We start from the raw sequence: 25,913 nt of genomic DNA, 5'->3' as shown, positions 1-25,913 counted from the left end.
CCACACAGGTGCAGGGTCCCAAATCTTTGGCCCATCCTTGATTGTTTTCCCAGGTCACAAGCAGGGAGCTGGATGGGAAGCGGGGCCGCCGGGATTAGAACAGGCACCCATATGGGATCCCGTGCGTGCAAGGCGAGAACTTTAACCACTACACTATCGCACTGGGCCCAACCATACATTCTTATAGCAAGACAATAATATTGGCAATATGGTCTAGAGGATAATACTGCTGCTTGCAAAGCCAACATTCCAAATAGGTGCCAGTTTGTGTGCCCACTACTCTAGTGCTGATCCAGCTCTCTGCTAGTGACTTGGGAAAAGCAGTAAAAAAATGGTCCAAGTGTTTGTGTTCTTACCACACATTTGGAATATCTGTATGAAGTTTCTGGCTCCTGGCTTTGGCCTAGCTCAGCTCTGGCTGTTGCATCTATCTGGGAAGTGAACCAGTGGATAGATAATCTCTCTGTCTCGTGAGTCTCTCTGTAACTCTGATTTTCAAATAATAATAATAAAAAACATGGAAAAAAGCAAGACACTAAAAATGCCTGATTTGACTTTCTTGTTTGTGAGCCACAGAGGGCATTGTTGTTAATGAGCAAAACCATGTATTTAACACACCAGTAGTAGTACCTCTAGTTTTTCTTCCCCCATCCTCATAGGCTCTGTAAAGTTGGCACTCTTCTCATCTTTATTCGGTTGCAGATCGGAAAAAAATCATTTTAAAAAGTTTGATTAAACTCTATTAATTCAAATTGAAATTGGTAAATTAAGTGTCACTCATTGAGACATTAATCCAAATGGATGTAATTATTGTCCTGAAAGATGTTTAAGCTGCAGTGTTTTACTTTAGAAGTTTAGCTGAGCTACCAAAAGGACTACATGATATACAAGTAAACTTTGAAAGTAATTATATACCTGTATAATAGCATAAACCTAAATGAAGTACTAGTTTTAAGTAATTTATTAGCTGAATTGGTCACCATAAAGCTACCAGCCACAGTTGCAAACAAAGAGCCTTGTGAATGCTTTACATGAAATGAACTCTTTTTTAACATTTAAAATCTGATAAAACTCATGACATTATTCCCTCTGTCAATTGTTCAATATTTCTGTGGCTTGTATCTCTAAACTAAATAGTGTGTTTCATGGGTACTATAAGAGTTTTCACTTGATATCATCAAAAGAATAGCAAACTTAACAGATGAAATGCTTTATCTAATTATCTTTTTTGTTATCCTAATACAAAGAGCTGAAAAAGAAGAGCTAAAAAGACAAAAGGGAAGAATCAGTATTGACTGTGTGTTGTGAAGGCAGGCCAGCTAAGCTGTTGAGATAAAAGCCCAGTGCATTCTAGGTTCACAGCCAGGATCTAATGAGAGTCTATTGTGCATCTCCTATTTTAAGTACTTGAGACACATTAATATTAAACAGATAAAATACTGCCATTATAAAGCTTACTTGAAGTAGGGATAATAAAATCAATACACAGTAAATGTAAATAGATTAACATTCTGTTGTTAAAGGCAGAAAGAAATATACAAAATGATGACAAGCAATTCATTAGTATGGAATTCTCCCAGACTCTTTTTTTTTTTTAAGATTTATTTTTTTTATTACAAAGTCAGATATACAGAGAGAATAGAGATAGAGAGGAAGATCTTCTGTCCAATGATTCACTCCCCAAGTGGGCGCAACAGCCAGAGCTGCGCCGGTCCGAAGCCAGGAGCCAGGAACTTCCTTCTAGGTCTCCCACACAGGTGCAGGGTCCCAAAGTTTGGGCCATCCTTGACTGCTTTCCAAGGCCACAAGCAGGGAGCTGGATGGGAAGTGGAGTTGCTGGGATTAGAACCGGCACCCATATGGGATCCCGGCACGTTCAGGTGAGGACCTTAGCCACTAGGCCACGCCGCCAGACCCATACCAAACTTTTTTATGAGTTAAGCATCACCACGATACCAAAGCAAACAGAGACACATATTAAAATAAACTACAGACATGTATTTTTAAAGATTTATTTATTTTTATTGGAAAGTCAGATATATGGAGAGGAAGGGAGACAGATTCACTTGATTCGCTGATTCATTCACTGGCTGCACTGGCTGGAGCTGAGCTGATCCAGAACCCATATGAGATCCCGGTGCATCCAAGGCAAGGACTTTAGCCTCTAGGCTACCATACCAGGCCCAACAGACCTATATTCTTAATGGACCTAGATACATTTCCCTTGCTTGTAGTGACCAATACACAAAGTCAAAAAAAAAAAAAAAAGTAATGTATATAAGCAAAATTGACATTTTGAGATTTGATTATCCTTTACAGCCCTTGTCTATACTTTTGAGAAACAGTGTCTTTTTTTTCATTTACTGCTTATTGAATTGCTTATTTGGTGGAGGGTTAAGTTTCTGATTATAAAATAAACTGAAAATATGTACCTGTAAAAATTAAGAGGGAAAATGAAAAAGGAGGCAGAAGGTGGAAGCATGGGTGTGAAGGCTGATAGGGTGGGAATTTCTTTTTATATGAATAAAATTTTTTATAATAAAGGGACTCATTAGATGGAATCTTGATGTAAGATGAGAATGACTGGACTTCCTTTGTAGGTGATAGACCTTTAAAATACTGCTGAGCTGTAAGAGAATGATCACTCAGAGATGTTTTGGGAACATTAATGTTGTTCAGTACAGAGTATTGGAATCCAGTTAGTAGGGGCTGTCTTACAAACCTAGAAGCAAGTTTTAAGAAATTGAAAAGAAGGACTGAAACATCATGCTCCTAGGACTGTATCTATGAACTACATTAAATCTGTTCTGTTTATATTAATATCCTGTCATCATGAGAGTTGATGGAAATAAAAAGGTTACATTTTCAGGTCATAAAAATGTTCCAACTTGAAAATAAAGTTGTGAAGTAAACAAATTAATTAAATAATGAGAAAGCAGGGGCCAACATAGTGGCATAGCAAGCTAATCCTCTGCCTGCAACACTGTCATTCCATATGGGCACTGATTCTACTCCCAGCTGCTCCATTTCTTTTTTTTTTTTTTTTTATTGTCAGTACTATTTTCCACAATACAGTTTTATAGGAATAGGCATTTCTCCCTGCGCATCCCCTTCCTCCATCCCCGTTTTCCCCCATCCATTGTTTTCCTCATATTATTTCAATAGTATAGTCTTTTAGCAGCAGGCGGAAGTCCATCATTCTGCTATTTAAGTGTATTATGACATTGTAGGTGTAGACAATGGTAGAGAATCCAGCATCCTCTTTTCAAGATATATTTGACAGTTTCATCAGGAGTCCTCCTTTTATTCAGGAGTAGAGATGCATATTACAGCATATGTTCAGTTCCCAGTCTACTAGTCTCCGTTATACAGTTTCTCTAGGTGATTTTTACCTATCTATCTCTTGATCTTGTATTTGGCATGTATATTGCCTTACATCAGAGATACATCTGTCCTTTGGGGGTTAGCTTATTTCACAGTCTCCAGTTGGGATCAGTGTGTTATAAATGGTAGAATTATGTTTTTTTTAATGGCTAAGCAGTGATAGTACATGGAGCTCCACATCCGGCTCCCTGTTTATGGCCTGGGAAAGCATCAGAGGATGGTTCAAGACCTTAGGCCCCTGTATGCATGGGGGAGACCAGGAGAAGCTCAACTTTCACCATTATGGCTGTCTGGGGAGTTAATTAGCATATGGAAACTCTTTCTGTCTTTCCTTCTGTGTATAAATCTGCCTTTCAAATATAAATCTTTAAGAATATGAGAAAGCAAAAAGGTTGACTAGATGAAGACAGGAAGAGCTCGTAACAGGGTGATATCAGTGTGGAAAAGGGAGGCAGCCAAAGATGACAGAGGTTAAACCTATCTAGTTTGGCCAAACTAAATGGCTAAAAGAGAAATTATGTAGAATGTGGTAGCCTTATAATCAGCTTTATATTTCTGGTAAGCTTTACTTTAAATTAAAATCTTTTTAGTAACAATAAGTTGACTGTGTCAGACAAGGAAAATCGAAATGTTATGATTTCCTGGATTATTTTTGTCTGCATCAAGCAGTACAATAGGCATTATTCAGAAATAGAGTTTCTCCCAATGTAAGAGCAGGGCTGGCCCCCTTCACCGGTGGGAGTCACAGTAGGGTTTCCTCCAGCTGACAGTCATATTCTGAGGGGATCACCAGAGAGCTGTGACAAAGTGGATATGTCCTGGCACTTACTGTAACTTTCTCTGAAGGCTAGGTGTTGAGTCTGTGGCCTCCAGTTGTAACTGTTGCCTTGTTTCAAGAATCAGGGACATGCACCAGCAGGAACTTACAGATGCAAGGAAATGTGGCCTTTAGAGAGAACTTAAGTAAAGTCTATGCTGTTATGTAAAATATTCTTCCTTTTTTTTTTTTTTTTGCCACCTATTGGTTATCTTCTAGGAAAGAGGCACAGAACTTGGTATAATTCCTGTGAAGAGTAATTATCATTGTTTTTCCTCTCCATCTGTTCCTTTGAAAAAAAGGAGATTCATTGCATAATGATTCCAGGGTTTCTTATCAGCATGATTTATGGCAGGTGACATGTAATATGCATAATGGATAGAACTCTAGGACTTGAAATAACTGTAGCAGGTTTTGCAAATATACTTATATTAGGAGCATTCTGATATTACAGGAGCATTTATTGTAATTCCCTTAAAAAGTTTAATTACATATCTGCTATGTTTCAGAATGTTTTTGCTGGTATCTCAGAGCTCACATATATACATGAATAAATTCTCATTAGCTCATGCTATGTGATTTAAAGGTGTATGTAGAGTTCTGTGGGGTTTTTTTTTGTTGTTGTTGGTGGTGGTGGTGGTTGGTTGGTTGGGTTTTTTTGGCAAGATCCAAAGGAGCTCACGGAACAGGCAATGTCTGAGTGCCCAGGTTGGATGGAAGCCCTCAGGTGGGCAGGTAGAAGTGAAGAATGACATGGCAACAAAAACAGCACATACAAATGCCTTCAGGTGTGGAAGAACATAGCGGATAGGAACATACCTCTTACAGCAGGATGTTTCTTAACAAACAGCAAGAAGCCTTGGAAATAGGTGACTAGACTCCTGGGTTACCCTTTCTCATCCTGGATTCCCCATCTGAACCCCAGAAGACAGAACATGGTTTGAGTGACTATTTTCTCAGTTCTCCCAAAGTGGGCAAAACATTAGCTTTAATGTTAGTACAGTTGCATGAAAGAGGAGTTACCTTGTTACCTATAATCACTGCTTTAGGAGGTTGGTGAGTCAAGGTTGAGAGGAGAAAGATTGAATTATATAAAATGGTTTTATCAGTAGAATGACATAATCACATTTATTTTTAGAAATATCCTTTTGGAATCTGATTGAAAATAGGAGACATTGGGCCTGGCGCGGTGGCGCAGTGGTTAAGGTCCTCGCCTTGCATGCCCGGGATCTCATATGGGTGCCAGTTCTAATCCTGGCTGCCCCGCTTCCCATCCAGCTCCCTGCCTGTGGCCCAGGAAAGCAGTTGAGGACGGCCCAAAGCTTTGGGACCCTGCACCCACGTGGGAGACCCAGAAGAGGCTCCTGGCTTCGGATCAGCATAGCATTGGCCGTTGCATTCACTTGGGGAGTGAATCATCGGACAGAAGATCTTCCTCTCTATCTCTCCTCTCTGTATATCCGCCTTTCCAATAAAAATAAAATAAAATAAAATAAATCTTAAAAAAAAGGAGACATCTAAATAGACATTTCTCAAAAACATTGATAATAAAGTAGATGCATGAAAATTACTCAACATCATGAACCATCAGTGAATTCATTCATTGCCAAAATTACCTCACACTAGTTAGTGACTATGAAAAAAGACAAAAGATAACAATTTTTGGTGAAAATATGGAGAAAAAGAAACACTTTCACACTTCTGGTGTGAATCTGTACTCATCATGGAAAACAGTATGAAAGCTACTACTAATAATAGAACTTTCATATAATGTAGCAATTCCACTGTGGGAGTATGTTTAAGGGGAATGAAATTAATCTGTTACAAAGCCATTTGCACTCCCATGTTTATTGCAGGGCTACTCAAAATACTCAAGAAATAAAAACAACATTAAGTGTCCATTAACTGATGGATAAAGAAAATACCACACTCACAATAGAATACTATTCAGCCACAGAAATAAAATATTATTATTTGCATCAACACATATGGAAGTGGAGATCATTATATTAAGTGAAATAAACCAACCACAGAAAGATAAGACATTTCACTGATATGTTGAGTCTGAAAGTGTTGATCTTATGGAAGCCAAAATAATGGTGATTGCTAGAGGATGGCATTAATGGGGAGGGTGGATTTGGGCAAGTTTGGTTAAGAGTAGTAAATTGTAGTTAGTAGTCATAAGTTCTGGTATTCTCTTGCCTAATACAGTGATTAGGTAATAATGAAGTACTATTTTTTCTTAAGATTTATTTAATTTTCTTGTAAAGTCAGGTATATAGAGAGGAGGAGAGACAGAAAGGAAGATCTTACGTCCATTGAGTCACTCCCCAAGTGGCCACAATGATCAGAGCTGCGCCAATCTGAAGCCAGGAGCCAGGAGCCTCTTCCGGGTCTCCACGCGGGTGCAGGGTCCCAAGGATTTGGGTCATGAGTTCTCAGCTGCTTTCCCAGACCACAAGCAGGGGGCTGGATGGGAAGCAGGGCTGCCAGGATACAAACCAGCGCCCATATGGGATCCCAGCGTGTATAAGGCGAGGACTTAGGCTATTGTGCCTGGCCCAGTACTATGTATATCTTAAGCAAGATTTTATTTTGTTTTCAATGAAGATTTCCTTTCCATTTTGTCATTCTTCCCAAAACAATTTAATTTTTTTTTTACAAAGTTTGACAAAAATATATTTGCAACAATATTGACATATACAGGCATTTCTTTTTCTGTATTATTTTGTGATGTAAATGAGGACATTCACTGTTTGTCTTTCTATGCCTGGCATTTTTCACTGAACATGATGTCCTTCAGCTATAACCATTTTGATGCAAATAGTACAACTTTGTTCTTTTTCATAGCTGCTTTTCTTTTTGAATTTTATTTTAACATTAATTACAAGGTGAGGAGTTGCATATCCATGTCAGCCTCTAGTTAGGATAAAAGGATGTGGGGCGTGAGGAAGGTGAGTGAGATAAATGATTCAGTTTTACCTCCTGTATTAATTTTTGAGGAAAGGGATATGTTTGCTCTGGGGTGTGTGTGTGTGTGTGTGTGTGTGTGTGTGTGTGTGTGTGTTTCAAGTGAAACATAACATGGTACTCAAAAATGAATGAAATTTTTGTGTCAGAATTTCAAATATTAAATAGGGGGAAAAGTGCTGTTAAACTGTTATGGTCATGATCCAAGCAGGAAACAGCAGAAGATTCTCTGGAACAGCAAAATACTTTCAGAAATACGTAGGAGACAATATCTCTATGATGTGAAAGTTGACTAAATATGGAGAATGTGAGAGAAAATAAGGGCGATGTTGAGCTGGAAATCTGAAGTGTCTTTGTGGATGGCAGCATCATTATCTGTTCTAGACACCATATGTTTAAGGTAAGGGAATGATTTCCCCTTTTGTCTTTCTGATGCATTTTAGATTTTCCATATCTAATAGGTGTGTAGATATGGAAAAGATGGAAAAGATTGCTTAATAGAGTGTCTTTACCGAGGAAAGAGGAGGACTGATAACATCATCTTAGGAACATCTGATATTTAATAAATAAGACAAAGGCAGAGATTACAAAAGGGTAGTGTCACAGAATTTGGGGAAATACTACTTTGGAAACTAGATCAAGATTGGCCCATGCCCAGCTGGAAACCATAATACTAAGGGAAATGAGCCAATCCCAAAAGGTTAGATATCACATGTTTGCATTAATTTAAGAATTTAAGATGAAATGAAGTCAATATGAAAAATAATACCTATAAAGTGTAATTTTTTTAACATATGGGTTACTCAATACTATGTCCACTAATTCCATAATGTTGTGGATTGTTGCTGATGTTATCTTGGGGCTTTTGATTGGTCGGGATGACATTCTGCCGGCTCTACCTTCGGACCAGAGATGGTCTCCACAAGAAGCTGTTGAACTTATCTGGACAATAAGATGCTGGACTCTATGCTTGGTATATGCTTGCAATGAAAGAACCCCAACTGACCTTGAACTTTGGCAATGCAGCAAGGTGGAAGAATCCATCATGGGGGAAGGGGTGGGGGGAATCCCAGTACCTACAACCGTGTCACATAACGTAATGTAATAAAAAAGAAATTAATTAATTAAAAAAAGATTGGTCCATGGTACACAAAATGGAGTGTTGTTGAAACCAAATAGTGTCCAATCAATAGTTTGGTCAGTTTAGAGAACACTGCTAACTCTTGTGCAGATTCACTTGTGCTGTGGGAATGTTGTCATATGGTAGAGGTTCCCAGAGCATGATGGGATTTTAAAATATTTATAAAAAGATTTTGGTGATATTTACAAGGATGCATGCCCATGTAAACCCCTGATTAGAGTGAGGAGGGTCGAGAAATGTAGGAAAGTGGGTGAGATAACTGTTTCCAACCTCCTTTTGTTCATGTAATTGGGGAAAATGGGAGGAGGGACGCTTCCAGAAGCTCTACCACATCATTGCCTTGGGGTGGGGGACAGCCACCCAATATCATTCCAGGGTCCCCAATGTGAAGGATATTCTGAGGGCACTGATAAAGTTGTTTTCATAGTTCTGTGACAATGTTGATTTTGTTGCTCCAAGGATGAATTCCTTCTAAGATCCATTGGCTGATACAGTCAACTTTACAGTCTCAGTTCGCCCAGACACTTGCTGTCAACGTTTGGCCAGGAAAGCTGTCCAGTTTATTCTGTACTCCGTGGTACTATATGTCCTCTGCAGGCCTCAGTGAACTGATTGTCATGTCTCCCAAATTCATCTGGGAATGTTGTCTACTGCTTAAGCTTCAACAACCAGGGAGACCCAGTTCTGACATATGGATTCCATGGTCAGACCATACATGTTGTAATTTCTATCTTGAGCAAACAAATAGAATAGGAGAACATGAGTTTGGGGAGTATGACTCTATGACATAGAGTTAAACATGGGCTGTGTTGAACATCTGTTTAGAAGAATCAAGAAGAGGTTATAATACAAAGAATAAAGATGGGAATAGCAGAATAGAATCAAGAGTCAATATGTAGTTTTAGGAGGAAGGGAAAGTTTCTTTCCTAAAGTAGAGGAGAGAGATGGCAAACCTGCACATTATGATATGGGAGAGAGGGCTGGAGGGCATCAGGAGAGAGAGATGACTTTTATTATTCTGTGTTGTGCAAGATGAGGGTATGTGCTTGTTGCTTCTGCTTCTGTTACTTGATAGTGGCGCTCCGTGACTCACAGTTTCACATTTAAGGTCTATATCTCAAGAATTCCCATTTTGGATCCCTTTGAGGAAAGATGGATCACAAGTGATCACATTTTGTGAAAAAAAATATATATATATTTATATATGTGTGTATATTTGTGCTATATATAATACATAATTCACAATTGATTTGTGCTATTTCTAGTTTTTTATCTTGCTCTCTCATAGTTCTCTTTCCATTACCTCTTTGTTCATAAAGTATACACCCCTACCGATTCCCATATTTTCAGGTATCTTCCACCTCTAATAAGTGCAAATCTTTTCATTCTTTAATTTTTCTGTTGTTCAAAAATGTAAATGAATATTTTGTGGATTTTCTGTAATTTTTTAGAAGTTTTATTTTATTTATTTGAAAGACAGAAAGAGAGAGAGAGCTTAAGAGAGATCTTCCATCCTCTGGTTCTCTTCCTAAATTCCTGTAATGTCCAGGGCAGGGCCAGACTGAAGCCAAGAGCCAGGAGTTTTCTTTCAGATTCCCTATGTGGGTGCAGGACCCAAAGACTTGCACTATCTTCCATTTCCTTCCCAGGCCATTAAAAGGGAGTTGGATCTGAAGTGGAGCATCCAGGACTTGAACTCGTGTCTATATATGGAATACTGCTGTCACAGATGATAGCTTTACCTGCTGTGTGGGTTTTCTAATGCACAAAAACTCAGAGATAAAAATTCATCTATCATTGATAGTTCAGTAGAAATGAGTTAAAAAAGAAAACACAAACATAGGTACCTCTCACTAGACTACAGAGTCTCAAAGGAGTCTTTTTTTTTAAGATTTATTTTTATTATTTTTTTATTGGAAAGGCAGATATACAGAAAGGAGAGACAGAGAGGAAGATCTTCCGTCCGATGGATGTGCTGCCAATCCGAAGCCAGGAGCCTCTTCTGGGTCTCCCACGCAGGTGCAGGGTCCCAAAGCTTTGGGCTGTCCTCGACTGCTCTCCCGGGCCACAGGCAGGGAGCTGGAAGGGAAGTGGGGCTGCTGGGATAGAACCGGCACCCATATGGGATCCCGGGCATGCAAGGCAAGGACCTTAACCACTTGCACCACCGCCCCGGGCCCAAGGAGTCTTTTTAAAACATATTTTTGCTTTGAATTTTTAATTATGTGGTACAATTTCATATAGGCTGGGATTCTCCCCCAAACTCCTACCTCCTGACAGATTTTCCCCATTTTGTTACAACGGTGTATTCCTTTGTAAGGATTCATAATTCTATCAGTCTCTTATTTAAGTGTACCCCAATATTGTTGCTACAGACAATGTTAGACAGTCCAGCATCCCATTATCTACACATGACCAACAGTTTCACTGGGAATCCATCTTTCATCTGGATGCAGGGATGCATGTTCCATTATACCACCACATCTGTACATGATAGACCCCAGTACTCCATCACATTTCCATAACTGAAAAGCCATGAAACAAGTTTAATAACTGATATGAGTTAGAACAGCCACAACAACAACAACAACAACAACAAATTACAGCACCACGAAAAAACGTGCCACTGAATAACCAACACATGGGTGACAAAAAGGAAACACAAAAGTCTCTTGGGAAAAATGATGCTACCATGTAATCCATGAACCAGTGATGAATTTGACAAGAGAAAAGAAATTACTTGGAATAACCAAAAACTGAAATAAAAAAGTGAAAACACATGGGATACAGTCAAATAAACAAACAAAAAACAGTATGCATCGGGTTATTGAAATTACACTTTCCATGCTGGTTTCCTTATGTAAGAGAGAACATATGGTACCTGTTCATTTGTGATTGACTCGTTTTACTGAGCATAATGGTCTCTAGTTGGGACCACCTGGTTGTAAATAGTATAATTTCATTCTTCTTACTAGCTGAATAATATTCCATGGAGTAGATGTACCACAGTTTCCTTAACCACTCTTATTTGGACGCACATCTGGATTGTTTCTATGTCTTTGCTATTGTAGATTGTGCTGCTGCAAATATAGGATTACAGATTTCCTTCTCATATGCAGATCTCACTTCTATTGGGTATATTCCTAGGAGTGGGATAGCTGGGTCATATAGCAGCTTTATTTGCAATCCTCCAAGCACTCTCCATACGGATTTCCACAGTGATTGTACTAGTCTATACTCCCAACAGCAGCGAAGGACGGTGCCTTTCTCCCCACATCCACGCCAGCAGGTGATGGCTAGGAAGCCTGAGCATCTTTTCATATGTCTGTTAGCCATTTGAATCTGTTCTTTTTTGCTTTTTGTTTGTTTGTTTGTTTTTTGGTTTGTTTTTTTGTTTTGTTTTGTTTTTTTGTTTTTTTGTTTTTTTGTTTTTTTTTTTTTTGCTGTCCTGGGTTTCTGAAGTTCTTTGTAAATCCTGGATGTTAGTCCCTTATCACTTGTATAGTGTGCAAAAATTTTCTCCCATTCTGTTGGTTGCTTCTTCACTTTGTTAATTGTTTCCTTTGCTGTGCAGAAGCTTTTTAGTTTGATGTAGTCCCATTTGTTCATTTTGGATTTGATTGCCTGTGCTTTTGGCGTCTTTTCTAGGAAGTCTTTCCCTGTTCCTATATCTTGGAGTGTGCTTCCTATGTTTTCCTTTGATAGTTTGATGGTTTCTGGGTGAAGATTTAGGTCCTTGATTCATTTAGAGCTTATTTTCATATAATGTGACACGTGTGGGTCTTGCTTCTTAATTCTGCATGCTGCTATCCAGTTGTCCCAACAGCATTTGTTGAATAGACCAAGATTTTTGCCTGGGTTGCTTTCAGTTTTCTTGTCAAAGATTAGGTGACTATACATATATGGGCTCCCTTCTGGTGTTTCTATTCTGTTGCATTGATCTTCTTCTCTGTACCAGTACCAGACTGTTTTGATAACCACTGCTCTGTAATAAGGTGTTGGGTAAGGACAAGAAGGACAAGTTGGGTGAGGAATGATGCTGGGTCATGTTGCCAAGGAATCTCACCTGAGGAATGCAGAGTGAAAGATGGTGAGCTAGCCTTAGAATGAAAAGCAGAAAAGACTTTGAGAGACATCCTAGAAAACAGATTATGAAAGTTACAAAGGAGAAAAGTCTTAGATGCCTGCAACAGCAGTTGCCATTTCTGAAACTATTTATTTTTAGGGAACATAAGTTTCACACATGTGGGAAGGGAGCTTGGTTGGAACAGAAAACCGATGATGTGTATATGCGGTTTGAGTCCTGCCTGTGGGACATGGCTTTTTCTTAGGGCTTCAAGAGCACTCAAAAAGGGGATTGTGATTGGAATGTTAACTGAGGATGGTGCCGCTGTTCATTCTGAAGATGGAGTGGAAAGTGATGGGCTACGGTTATTGTGTGAGAGACTTAAGTGAGAGATGTAAATAGACCTCTTGGTTTTGGCATATGGTAAATTTGCCAACATAGCAAACTCTCTTCTTGAGATACCTAAAATGCTATTTGGGAGTTAATTTACATATAAATTCTTGAAATTTGTGTTTAGCTCCATGTTCTGTGAAAAAGCAAGGAGAACTATAAGGCTGGTGTTACCTGGTGTACTTGAAGGCTGGGCATTCTTGAAGATCACGGTGTGCCAGGAGCAGGAAATCAGACACCCAAGCTTCATTTATCTTCTGAAATCTCCCTAGCAACCAAGTCAGTAAGGGCCATCCTTCCAGCCGTTACTGCCAGCTTAGAGAACTGGCTGGAGACTCTGTGGATTGCTCACAACACCCCTGTCTTCTGTTTCACTGGTCTGTTACACGCTGCCATCTTCCACCTCTACTGTGCTGTTTGTTATATGAACAATATAAACTGTTACCTGGTTATTAAAGCTCAGAATTCTTTTGTGAATCCTATAATAATTTATAAGAAAACACTCGAAAGAATAAAATGTATGACTGATGGATATATATGATTATTTCTACCTTATGAATGACTGTACAGAGTAAGCAAGCCTTGTGACTCTAATACACAACTGGCTGTGTACAAATCCTGAAAGGTGATAACATAAACTTCCAAATAATAAACCTCCAATTAATAATATAAACTTTCTGCCACACCAGGGGTTGTCAAAACTTGGCATAAGGACTGCCTCAAGTGGCCCCAACACCACACCTGCAGGTAATCATAGTGCATGGCCTTAATTTCAGAATCCTGAGGATACTAGGGGACTAATTCTGACTCCATGAAACTGAAACGTGGTGTTGCTTTTAGCAGGCAGCCTGTGGGGACCTCCCCTCCTGCAGTTAATCAGAAGACTCATAGTAATATGGAACATTCATTTGGAAAAAATTGCTGATGCCTGGGCTTCATGCCTCATCCATGTTTAGATCATTTGGTGGTATAGTTGTGCAATGAGTTTATGTGTGTGTCCAGTGATTCTTCAGTGATTGCTGTACTACTGAGGGCATCTGTTTATGGGCTGAATAGACAGTAGACCTATTTTAAATTTAGTTGAAATATTGCATAAAGCTTGAGCCCCTCACGCCTCCTTTGGACTGGAATGAAGTCACAAGAGTCACTAAGTCATTGAAATTGGAAAGAGAAACAGATAATAATTAAGTCCAAACTCATACATCACATATGCTGCTACTGTTGCCTTTCCTCCAGAGCAGTCAGTTGCTCAAGAGCTACAAGATTCTTATTCCAGGTTTTTTGTATCTTGAACCCTACCCCGTTAAATTCATCCATCATTCCCCTGGACTCTGCCTTTGAATCATCTGGAATCCTATATTTGTGTTCATCCCCTCCAACCAGAACTGTTTAAATAATCTCCTTCTCTCATCTTCCCAGCCCTACTCCCTGCACTAACTCTGCTCCATGGAGCCACCATGGTAGTTCTTCAAAATATCAGTTGAGTTATGTCACTTGCTCATTCAGAAATTTCTAGCAGCTTCTCATTACATTTGGAATAAAATACCAAGTTCTCTCTTATGCCTATAGCGTACTGAGTTATCTGGAATCCGATTAGCATGCTGTCTGCCACCACCTCCCCTGCTTGCAATTCTCCAGTTACAGTGCCTTTCCAGTTTTTTTCTTGAACCTGTAGTGCATGTCCTAGCCACAGGGTCTTGGTATGTGCTACTTCCTGTTTCATTCATTCCCAAGATGACTAAATGGCCAGCTCTCACATGGTGCCTTTTTAAATGCCATTTTCTTAGGGAAGTCTTCTCTAATTACTCTCTCTGAAACAGTACTCTATCTACTAATCAACTGACCATGTATCTATTCCACTGTTTTTTGTTCCAGTGTGTTCCTCTGTTGGATGTTGCTTTTTGTCTGTTGCTTTTTGCTTTCATTGGAGTGGAAATTTTACAAAGGCCCACAATGTCTGTCATGTTCATGACTATATCTCCAACTGGTAAACCAGTGCCTGGCATGTAATAGATGTTTAGCAAATATTTTTAATCAATGTGGTGATTGAGTTAGTTAACAAAGTGTGCCTAGTCCTTTCTCATACAGGTAGCCAAAGGGTCAGTGTAATAATTGTTGGGTGGTATGCAAGCCCCCTCATAGTGTATCAGCCCTGTGCCAGAACCTTTACCTAATTACCTACTTAATAAAACAGTTGTCAAGCACATGCTATTATTATATCCTGCATTGTAATGAAGTTATGGAGGCCCAGAGAGCCAAATTGCTCAGTCAGTTATTAAATAATACAAGGTAATTTAACTGGAGGAGATCTGACTTAAAAACCCTAACTGTTGCTATATACCATATCTGCTAATTTTGAATAATCTTCTTATATAATAGACAGTTTTTATAGTGTGTATTTTTAGAATAGATCAATAAACTGAATTATATATATGTATATATGTACATATATGTATATGTACATATATAATAATATGTACATATATGTGTATATATACACACATATATGTATATATGTATGTACATATATAGGAAAAGATATATACACATATATATGTATATATGTATGTACATATAGGAAAGATTGTTATTAGTTCACTCCCCAAATTCCTTACAACAACCAGGTCTGGGCTAGGCAGAAACCAGAAGACAAGGGCTCAATTCAGGTCTCACAAGTGGGCAGTAAAAAGAAAATCATGGGGCCTGGCGCAGTGGCGCAAGTGGTTAAGGTCCTTGCCTTGCACACCCGGGATCCCATATGGGCACCGGTTCTATCTGGCAGCCCCGCTTCCCATCCAGCTCCCTGCCTGTGGCCTGGGAAAGCAGTCGAGGACGGCCCAAAGCCTTGGGACCCTGCACCCGTGTGGGAGACCCGGAAAGTGTTTTGAAGTGATGAAACTAACAACAAAAACACCAAAATCCATGAGATATAATTTCCGCTAATCTTTGTTAATGAGATGTGTCTCCTGTAAGCAACAAATAGGTGGGTTTTGCTTTTTAAATCCAGTCTACCAATCTGTGAGCCTTGATTGCTGGGTTTAAGCCATTTGCATTCAGGGTTAATGCGAATAAGTTGTAATTTGATTTTGTCATTTTAGCAATGGGTTGTTTATTGATTTAGTCTTCTGTTGTTATTTTACTGGGATGTTCTTCACATTTGTCTTTCATTTTGGTAGGTGCTATTCCTCTTTTCTGTCAAGATAATGTCTTTAAGTATCATTTGTAGGGCAGGTTTGGAAGAAGCATATTTAACTTTTCTTTGCTGTGGAAGAATTTTATTTCATTCTCAAAGACAAAGGAGAATTTTGCTAGGTATGTTATCCTGGGCCGACAATTTTTTGCTTTTAGAATTTGGAATATGTGGTCCATTCTCTTCTTGCCTGTGGAGATCCTTGTGAGGGTCTCGTTGTGAATTTAATTGACATCTTTATATGTCAATTGATTTTTTTCACATGCATATTAAAGGATCTTTTTCTTATGTTCAGTTGAAGAGAGCTTGATTATCATGTGTTGTGATGAAGCTCACTTTTAGTCAACCATGTTGGCAGTTCTGTGCCCCTCCTAGATGTTGCTTCTCAATTGTTTCTCTAGATTAGGGAAATTTTCCCCTATTATTTCATTAAACACACCTTTAATCTCATCTTCTCTTTCTGCACCTTCTGGGACTCCTATACTCATATTTGGCCTTCTAGTTGTGTCTTTCAACTCATGAAGACTTTTTTTTTTTTTTTTTTTTTTGCTTGGCCCAGCTGTGCTTCCAGCTTTTTGTTTGTTTCCCCCAGGTGACAGGAAATGTATTTCAATTGTGAGATTCTTCTGCTTCATTCATTCTATTTTGGAGATTCTCTACTGCACTTTTAATTTGCTCCACTGTATATTACCCTGGGAAGCAGTGGGTGATGGCCCAAGTAGTTTTGTCCCTGACATATGCATAGGAGACTCATATATTTTTTTAAGATTTATTTTATTTTTATTGGAAAGGTGGATATACAGAGAGGAGAGACAGAGAGGAAGATCTTCTGTCCGATGATTCACTCCCCAAGTGAGCGCAACGGCCGATGCTATGCTGATCCGAAGCCAGGAGCCTTTTCTGGGTCTTCCATGTGGGTACAGGGTCCCAAAGCTTTGGGCCGTCCTCGACTGCTTTCCCAGGCCACAGGCAGGGAGCTGGATGGGAAGCAGGGCAGCCAGGATTAGAACCGGTGCCCATATGGGATTCCGGGCATGCAAGGCGAGGACCTTAACCACTGCACCGGGCCATCGAGACTCATATTTTAAAAAATTTTTATTTTTATTTTTGAAGATGTTTACATAGTTGATCAGGGTGTGAAGGATCCAAGGTTTAGGGAAAAGTGGATGTGATCATTGTTTCCAAATTTTCTGTTTCTTCTTCCTATACTCCAAGAAAGGAAGGAGATTAAGAGAGAAGCCATACCCAGCTTCCCAACCACCCCAGTACCTGGAGATGAGGAATGGCCAATCAATATCCACCCAGGGCCGGAAGTGGAACATGCTTCAAGGGTTCTGCCCAAGTGGTTTCAATAGTTCTAAATGCTATGGATCATATTAATCGAAGGCTGAGGAAACCCTTTGCTCCAATTTCTGCTGTCATCATTTGACCTGAGGTAGTTGTCCACTATGTTCTGTTCTTCCATTGCTATGGTACCAGATGTCCTCTGAAGGCTGCAATAGACAGATATATCCTCCATATGTATCTGGGCCTAACAACTGCTGCTCCCTCTTTTCCAATGAGGAGGATGAGTTTTTGCAGCCAGGTTATAGGATTCAGGCCAGGTTACCCAGGCCTCACTGGGCCCTTCATCCCTCATGGACTGACTCATCTCCCACCGCACTCAGAATGGTATGTCTTGCCTCGCCTTGGTATTCACTAGTGGGTGCTTCAACCTGGCTCTTTTCAGCCTGCCCCTAGTTCCAGCTCATGCTGATGGGTGTTGCAGCCTCATCCTGTCCAGCCAGCCCCCAGCTCTAATGTGGAGTAGATGATGTTGTGGCCTGACCTGACCCATCCTGCACTCCGTCCTGGTTCTCAGATCTGCCAGTGGATGCTATAAACTAGCCCATTCTGGCCCTCATTCAGATATAATTATCTCCCCAAACATTTATTGTCACCTGTTAGTGAAAACATTCAGAATCTTTCCTTTAGCTTTGCTGATTCTTTGGGAAAATGTGCATTATCATTATCTATACTCACCCTATGATGCAATGAAAAAAACAAAACTTCTAACTAAGTATGAATTAGTACCATTGATCATCATTTCTCTTCCTTCTCTCAAACATATCACCCCCAGCAAATCTCTAATAACCACCATTGTTTTTTTAATTACTATGAGGTAATTTGTTTAGGCATTACATGAAAGATGAGATACTCATCTCTAAATTCCTTGCTATTCCACTCAATATAATGAATGACCTGCATGCTATTGTAAATGAGAGTTTCGTTCTATTTTAGGGCTGAATCATATTTCGTAATGTATATGTATCTTATTTGTTCGTCAGTTGAAGTACACTTTTTTAGTTTTTCTTGGCTGTTGTGAATATTGTCACAATTACTGTGGCCTTACAATCCATCATTGGATGGATAGATTTCACCTGCTTTGGATGCATAACCAGTAATAGAATTGCTGGTTATTTAATTTTCTGAAAGTTTGAATATTTGAAAGGAAGAATTACAGAGTCTCACTCCCCTCAATACAAACACACATAGACCTTTCATTTTCTGGTTCAAGGGACTAAAATACTCAGACCATCTTCTGCTGCTTTCCTAGCAGCATTAGCAGATAATTGGATTGGAATCAGGACCTGATCTAATGCTGTTGTGGGATGCAGCAAGTAGCAGTTTAATCAGCTGTACAATACCGACTCCTATGTTTTTTTTAAAATTAACTTATTTTCATTGGAAAGTCAGATATACAGAGAGGAAGAGAGAAAGAGAGGAAGATCTTCCATCTGCTGATATACATCCCAAGTGACTACAATGGCTGGAGCTGAGCTAATACAAAGCCAGGACATAGGAGCTTCTTCTAGGTCTCCAATATAGGTGCAGGGTCCCAAAGCTTTGGGCCGCCCTCAGTTGCTTTCCCAGGGCACAAACAGGGAGCTGGATGGGAAGTTTAGCAGCCAGGACAGGAACTGGCACCCATATGGTATCCTTGCACATGCAAGGCGAGGATTTAGCCACTAGGCTGTTGTGCCGGGCCTGGCTTATTCTCATAATAATTATAGTGGCAGAATGCAGGTTGTGCCAGAAAATTGTCTAATTCTCTTTACATAAAATTTAGACAATGCGCAGTAGTTCATAATGGCTAGAAGCAAATCTGTAATCGCTAAGGAATAGCATGAGAGAATGTGCAAAATGGGAAAAAAAGACTTTTACTGGGCAGGAAGAAAACATACTTCAAAAACTTGATAGAAAATTAAATTAGAAAGAAAATTTATTTTTTATGGAAATGCTTTTAAAATCTTGTTTCTTCCTAATATGCATTTACATGAATTTATGGAGCTTCATTATAATATTTTTTGGAAAATATTTATTTTCTGAAAAGAAAGAAGTGAAAACATTTTATTCTTTTGCATTTTTACTCGTCTCTATTGTTTGCTCCCAGGAGGACTATTGCTCATATTGCTAATATACATTCTGAATTCAACCCATTGAGTTTCAGTCAAATACATGACTAAAATCTGATTCATAAAGATATACAGTTAGAAAATATAGTTTTATACCTATTTTAGAAAATTGTGGACATTCTTTGATTCTACATCATTTACCTCCAAATCTTGAATTTAAGTTGCAATGTTGAATTTGAAGCCACACAGTAAACTTTATGAACTCTTACATTTAAGCTTACTGATCTCTTATGCTTTGAAACATTAGGTACTACACATTTGGGGAATATTGGTTAAATGAGTCCTTCAAATTGCCCAAATGTTGACACATTTCATGAAATAATATCAACACATGATATTCATTAATGTCTTCAATGAGTCTATCAAAAAAGTCAAGTTGGAAAGCTGACAAGCTTACTATGGCACACACTGCTACTTAAAATTCTAATTTTATCATTGACAAACAATGTAACAATCATTGGCTTTGAAATGATGCTCATTTTCTTTATTTTTTGATAAAATAGCAATTTGTTACCAGTTGTGAATCACCAGAATTTGAAGTCTATTAAACATTGTTTAAGTAAAATATATCATTCTTTAAAACATGGTCTGTTCACTCATAATTCAATCATATGGTTGCTTTTTTTATGCATTAGAAATACTTTATGCGTAGTGACATAAAGTAGGACCAGTAAGCATTTTGTCTGAAAGAACAGATGGTAATTACTTAGAATTTGTGGACCACTGAATTGTGTGGGTATGTGTGTATACAGATATATGTGTATATTCTCAGAAATTATGCAACAAATGGGCCTAATAGTGTTCCAATAAAACTTTGTAAAATCAAGGAACAAGCCAGATTTTCTCAGTAAGCTATGGTTTTGTCAACTCCTGACTTAAAATATTAGCAAGATGAGTATTTAGTGTTAAACACAACATACTTCTCCAGAGCCTAATTCTCTGAAGCACTATACAACATGATTCTTCTGTCTGTATTCAGGAGCAGCCATTGTTTCTTGTCTTTATTATGCGGCCTTCTTATCTGAGGCTCATCTTGCCATCTGAGCCCTGGATTCAAGAGTTCATCCTGACTGTAGATTTCCTGTTAGGTTATCTCCACTGTTTTAATCTCACTTCTTTTTGGCCTTTTCTACTTTGTCACAAGGATAATTACCTTTGTCCCATCTTTAAACAATGAAAAATATTTCTTTAGTCTTCCTCACACCCAGTGACCCACACACTATTTTTTCTGCTGCTAGACATGGCAGCAGCCCCATCTTTGTACAGTCATGTGCTGCTTAACACCAGGGGTGACTTCTCAGAAGCTTGCCATTAGGTTTTTGCCATTGTGTTGATGTCACAGATCCAAGTTTTACATTCCCATCACTAGGAATTATCTCTTGACACTATTAAGAGACATAATGCAGATGAGATGTGTAAGACTGCTGCAGTTATCACACAGCATTCTGCTTTATAGTAAACTCTAATTTGGTAGGTTGAGCACACTCTAAAATGATGACTACATAATGCAATGTAGTACATGTTTCAACCAATAAATGCTAATTTGAGATCAATATTGTACATTACATACAATATATAATTGTGTTGCTATAGTTATATAACTGGCAGTGCAGGGGGCTTGTTTATATCACAAATGAAGGAGCCCTACCTTTAGCTGTGTTCTGTTATATTGCAACAGCTACAGTAGCATTAGGCAATATGAATTTTTTCAGCTTTTTTATAATCTTAGGGGATCATGCTTATATGTCAGTCCATTATTTATTGGAATGTCATTATATAATATGCTACTGTATTTCCATTTTAGTTCAATACAAAGATATTTTGAAAGTTAAATAGGCTAGATTTTCACAAAAGTGAGTATGTGTTGGAAATGAGGGGGAAAGTGAATCTCAGACGACTCTTTCTATAGTATTTGACAAATCTCCTTTGTCTTTTCATTAGTTCAGGTCTAGGTTCTTATCTGACTTCCAGTGCGTCTTCCTAACTTCCTCTTTTTGTCCCTTCTCATGCACATTTCCTATACAGAGGTGGTTATTCCTTACCCTATGCTTGGAGGGTAGTATTTTAGGAGTTACTGAGAAATGTGGTTAAATTGTAAAACAAACAAAAACAAACAAAAAAGACCAAAAAATCCAATCTTATTAGCTCTCTCTCTGCTTAAAGACTAAAAAGGACTGCCTATAGGCTAAAGTCCTCACCTTACATGTGCAAGGATACTATATGGGTGCAGGCTCCTGTCCTGGCTGCTCTACTTTCCATCCAGCTCCCTGCTTGTGGCCTGAGAAAGCAGCAGAGGACGGCCCAAAGCTTAGGACTCCACATCCATGTGGAAGATCCAGAAGAAGCTCTTAGCTCCTGGGTTTGGATCGGCTCATCTCTGGCCATTTCAGCCACTTGGGGAGTGAATCAGGAAATAGAAGATCTTTCTTTCTGTATCTCCTCTCTGTAAATTTGAATTTCCAATTAAAAATAAGTAAATTTAAAAAAAAAGACTAACGTTGGCTCCTTTGTGTGCATAGGCTGAAATCCAAATTCTTTTTAAGATTTATTTAATTACTTGAAAGTGTGATATGGAAAGAGAGAGAGAGAATGAGCTTTCTTCCACTGGTTCACTCCTCATATGGGTACAACATCTGGGTCTATTTTTAGGCCAAAGCCAAGAGTCAAGAACCAGGATTCCATCCAGATCTCCTACATATGTGGTAGGAATCTTGGTACTTAAGCTACCACGCACTGTCTTCTAGTTGTGTTAGCAGGAAGGTGGGTTGAAAGTGGAATAGCTGACACTGAAGCCAGAACTCTGATATGGGATGTGGTGTAACAAGCTGCAACACAACACCTGCCCACATGCAAACTCATTAGTGTTATCTGTGAGAATCATCACTAGACATTCCCTGTCTTGTCAGCTTAACAGACAAGTACACATGGGTTTCAGTTTTTCTTTTTTTTTGGAGGGGGAGGGGTCAAAACTTAGCTTTCAGTTCCATTTTCCATGAGCTTTTAAAAATTTGAATTAACTTATTTTCATTTGAAAGGCAGATTTATAACTAGAAATGAGAGATAGAGATTCCAACCAAACATTCACTCCAGATGACTGCAACTGCTGAAGCTGAGTTCATCCAAAGCCAGGAGCCAGGAGTTTCTTTCAGATCTCCCAAATGGGTACGGAAAGCCAAGGACTTGGGCCATCCTCCACTGCTTTCCCAAATAGTAATCAAGAAGCTGGATTGGAAGGAGAGCAGCTGTGTCAAGAACCAACGTTCATATGGGATGCTGGTGCTGCCAACTGTGACCTCATTTAGCCTACCACAGGGCCAGCCCCTTCCTTGAGCTTACTGAAGTTCCCTGATATTATCCAGACTGCCACAGTTCTCTGGTGACATTCACCACTAATATTTCCACTATGTACATCTGCTAAAAGATGTCCTTCTTACTACTCTCACATCTCAGAACTTTCTTTAACATCTCAATTTTTTTTTCTAGATTCTCTCCTGATGCCCTCTCCCCACCCTACCTTCCCCCCCCCCCAACATTCTCACACTGTAGCATGTGTAGAAGAGAACTCACAAAGATTCTGTTTGGGTATTTACGTACGCAGGCAGCTTGCAGTCCTTGTAGCACCCTGGAAGGTAGTATTGACTCTATTTTCAAGATGAGATACTGTGTCAATTAGAAATTTAAAATCCCCCACCCATATTACATATCTTACTAGGATCTGGACTTTCTGCTCTATCATGTTGTCTTGATTTACTCATGTCTTAAATAGAGATTTCTCTCACGGTATCTGAACATGACTGTGCCTCCTCCACAGTAACCCACTTCTATATTTCTTGATCCCAGTTCAATTAATGAGTGAGTGAAAAAAATACCTTTGACTGACAGAATCTGAAGTGTAAGGTAGTCCTGCTGTGATGTTGGCTATATCAGAAAACAATATTATGGCATGGCAATGCACATTTTGTGAAGAGCTCTTTATGTTATTGGCTTGTACCTTTGGCTCAATGTCTGTTTATTGTGCACGGGGCTGTGTGAAGTGTGATCCTAGAAAGGCTTTGTTGTGACTACTTTCATCTTCCACGAGCTTTGGGATAACAGCTTCATGTCTAGTCTGAACAGGCAGACAAAGAGCCCTGGACTGTTGTACTGCGTTTGAAACACACCTGGGCAGACTTCCTGAAGGATGAGAGTAACTGTGTGGATGGGGATGATGACTAAAATTTGCAATAAGCCTTAAGTAATAAATAGGCCTAGTTTGGTCCACTTATTAAGTAGAACAGTAATTGATGTCATTTAGCCCAGGAGTGGTCAAGCACTATGTTTTAGAAACCATATTTGCTGTAACGGAGAACTGTAGGGCTTAAAGATCACTGGGCTTGGATGCTAAGTGAGTAAGTGGGCGTGTCTCTGCCTAGGTTGTGTGGAATTTCCTGGAAACTCGAGTGCTTCTCTGCAGGCTCTGTGGCCTGTAATAGAAGTCATGCAGTACCTGTTGTCCCGAAGAAGTTAGCATATGCTACCACTGAAACATTTAAGTCTGCGCTGTCCCAGTGGGCTCAGCTTCTCTTCCTTAGCACACAGCCTATTGTTGCCTCAGTTAAATTTTTTGCTGTACCAACCTTTTTTTTTTCCTAAATTCTAGAACTCACTATGGGCCAGCATATGTCCCCCTCAAATACCTATCATATCAGTATGTGGATGTGGACAATGAATGCTTTCTAAGGGCTTATAAAATCAGGTTGAATCATAATCTAGTGCATGTACATCCCTCTAGGAATGCATAGATGATATGGTGGGATTTTTTTCTCCATTACTATTTACACTGATCAATGTATGCTTTGAGTTATAGTATTCTCAAAAATGCATTTATGTTACTGCCTTTAATTGCAATATAGAATAAATGCCTGCGTGTTTGGAGCATTGCACTTGGAGTGGTAGCATAGAAAACTAGCATGAGATTCAGCTCACGTGAAGTAATTTTAGAAATAACATCTGTACCAGCCAAAAGATAAAACTCAGAAGTTAATGCAGCACTAACCATAATATTCAATAAGTAAAAAGTAGTGATGCATTAATCATGTGACTATGAAATGTATTGAAAATATGTCTGTGGGGCCTGGCATGATAGCGTAGTGGTTAAAATCCTCTCCTTGCATGCCCCAGGATATCATATGGGTGCTTGTTTGTTTGTGTCCTGGCTGCTCCACTTCCCATCCAGCTCCCTCCTTGAGGCCTGAGAAGGCAGTCAAGGATGGCCTAAAACCTTGGGAACCTGCACCCATGTAGCAGACCCAGAAGACGATCCTGGCTCCTAGCTTTGGTGTGGCTCAGTTCCAGCCATTGCAGCTGTTTGGGGAGTCAATCAACAGATGGAAGCTCTTGCTCTCTGTCTCTCCTCCGTTCTGTATATCTGACTTTGCAATAAAAATATATAAATCTTTTTAAAAAATAAATTATGATTTTGCAAAAACTGAAGAAAAGAAAGAAAAGAAGGAAGGAGATTGGTGGAGGGAGAATGGGAGAGCCAAACAATTTATTCTTAGAATTCTACCTGTGTAACACATAACATATGTTTTCTTCATATTAACAAAAATTCTTTCAAAATTCAGAACAGAGTAGATAATAGAATTTAGCAGTATATATGAATGTATTTGTTCAAGAACAAACATGCTGGGCCTAGCGCAGTAGCCTAGTGGCTAAAGTCCTCTGCTTGCAGCCACTGGGATCCCATATGGGCACCAGTTCTAATCCCAGTAGCCTTGCTTCCCATCCAGCTCCCTGCTGTGGCCTGGGAAGGCAGTTGAGCATGGGCCAAAGCCTTGGGACCCTGCACCCTCATGGGAGACCTGGAAGAAGTTCCTGGCTCCTGGCTTTGGAGTGGCTCAGGTCTTGCCTTTGGGGCCATGTGCAAAGTGAAATCAATGAACCGAAGATTTCTCTCTATATATCTGACTTTCCAATAAAAATAAAGTAAATCTTAAAAAAAAAAAAAAAGAATGTTGTTTAAGTAATAGATTTCTGTGGTCATGTGTAAGATAATTATGTTTAATTGAAAAATTTTTGTTACCAACTATCAAAGTAGTATTGGAATCATATTTTAGTAGGTATAAATGTCCAAAACATCAAATGAAGTTCTGTGTGTGACGGTTATTGTCACTTACTGCTCTTTTCTGTATCCGTAGATTTGATCCAGGCTACCAATGAGACCAACGTTAACATTCCGCAGATGGCTGACACACTCTTCGAGCGGGCCACAAACAGTAGCTGGGTGGTTGTATTTAAAGCTTTAGTGACAACACATCATCTCATGGTGCATGGGAATGAGGTAAACGAAGTACACTTAACTTTTCCTTTTTCAGCAGAGGAGGGAGGCTTTAGAAAAAGAATATGGCAGTGATCTTAATCCTTTTTAATTTTCACTAACCAGAAGAAAAATCTGTGTGATTTAGGATCATTCAGGTTACAATTTAATTCTATTTTCCTGTTTTATTCTTCCATTTATC

The 25,913-nt window shown here is 39.1% G+C and overlaps 1 protein-coding gene across 8 annotated transcripts in view; it reads left to right on the top strand.

Annotated features, from left to right (window-relative positions):
• Positions 1-25,913, top strand: part of SNAP91 (synaptosome associated protein 91) — a 121,267-nt gene that overhangs the window by 21,512 nt on the left and 73,842 nt on the right. For all 8 annotated transcript variants that reach the window (XM_040983701.1, XM_040983697.1, XM_040983699.1 and 5 more), the window contains one exon: positions 25,593-25,735. In XM_040983701.1, coding sequence (XP_040839635.1) covers positions 25,593-25,735 — 143 coding nt within the window. The remainder of the gene's footprint in view (positions 1-25,592; positions 25,736-25,913) is intronic.

This window comes from Ochotona curzoniae, unplaced genomic scaffold (assembly GCF_017591425.1).
Source record: "Ochotona curzoniae isolate NIBS_2020 unplaced genomic scaffold, NIBS_Ocur_1.0 contig_3819, whole genome shotgun sequence".
Taxonomy (NCBI): Eukaryota; Metazoa; Chordata; class Mammalia; order Lagomorpha; family Ochotonidae; genus Ochotona; species Ochotona curzoniae.
Note: the sequence above shows the minus strand (reverse complement) of the source record. Positions and strands in the feature narration are given on the sequence as shown.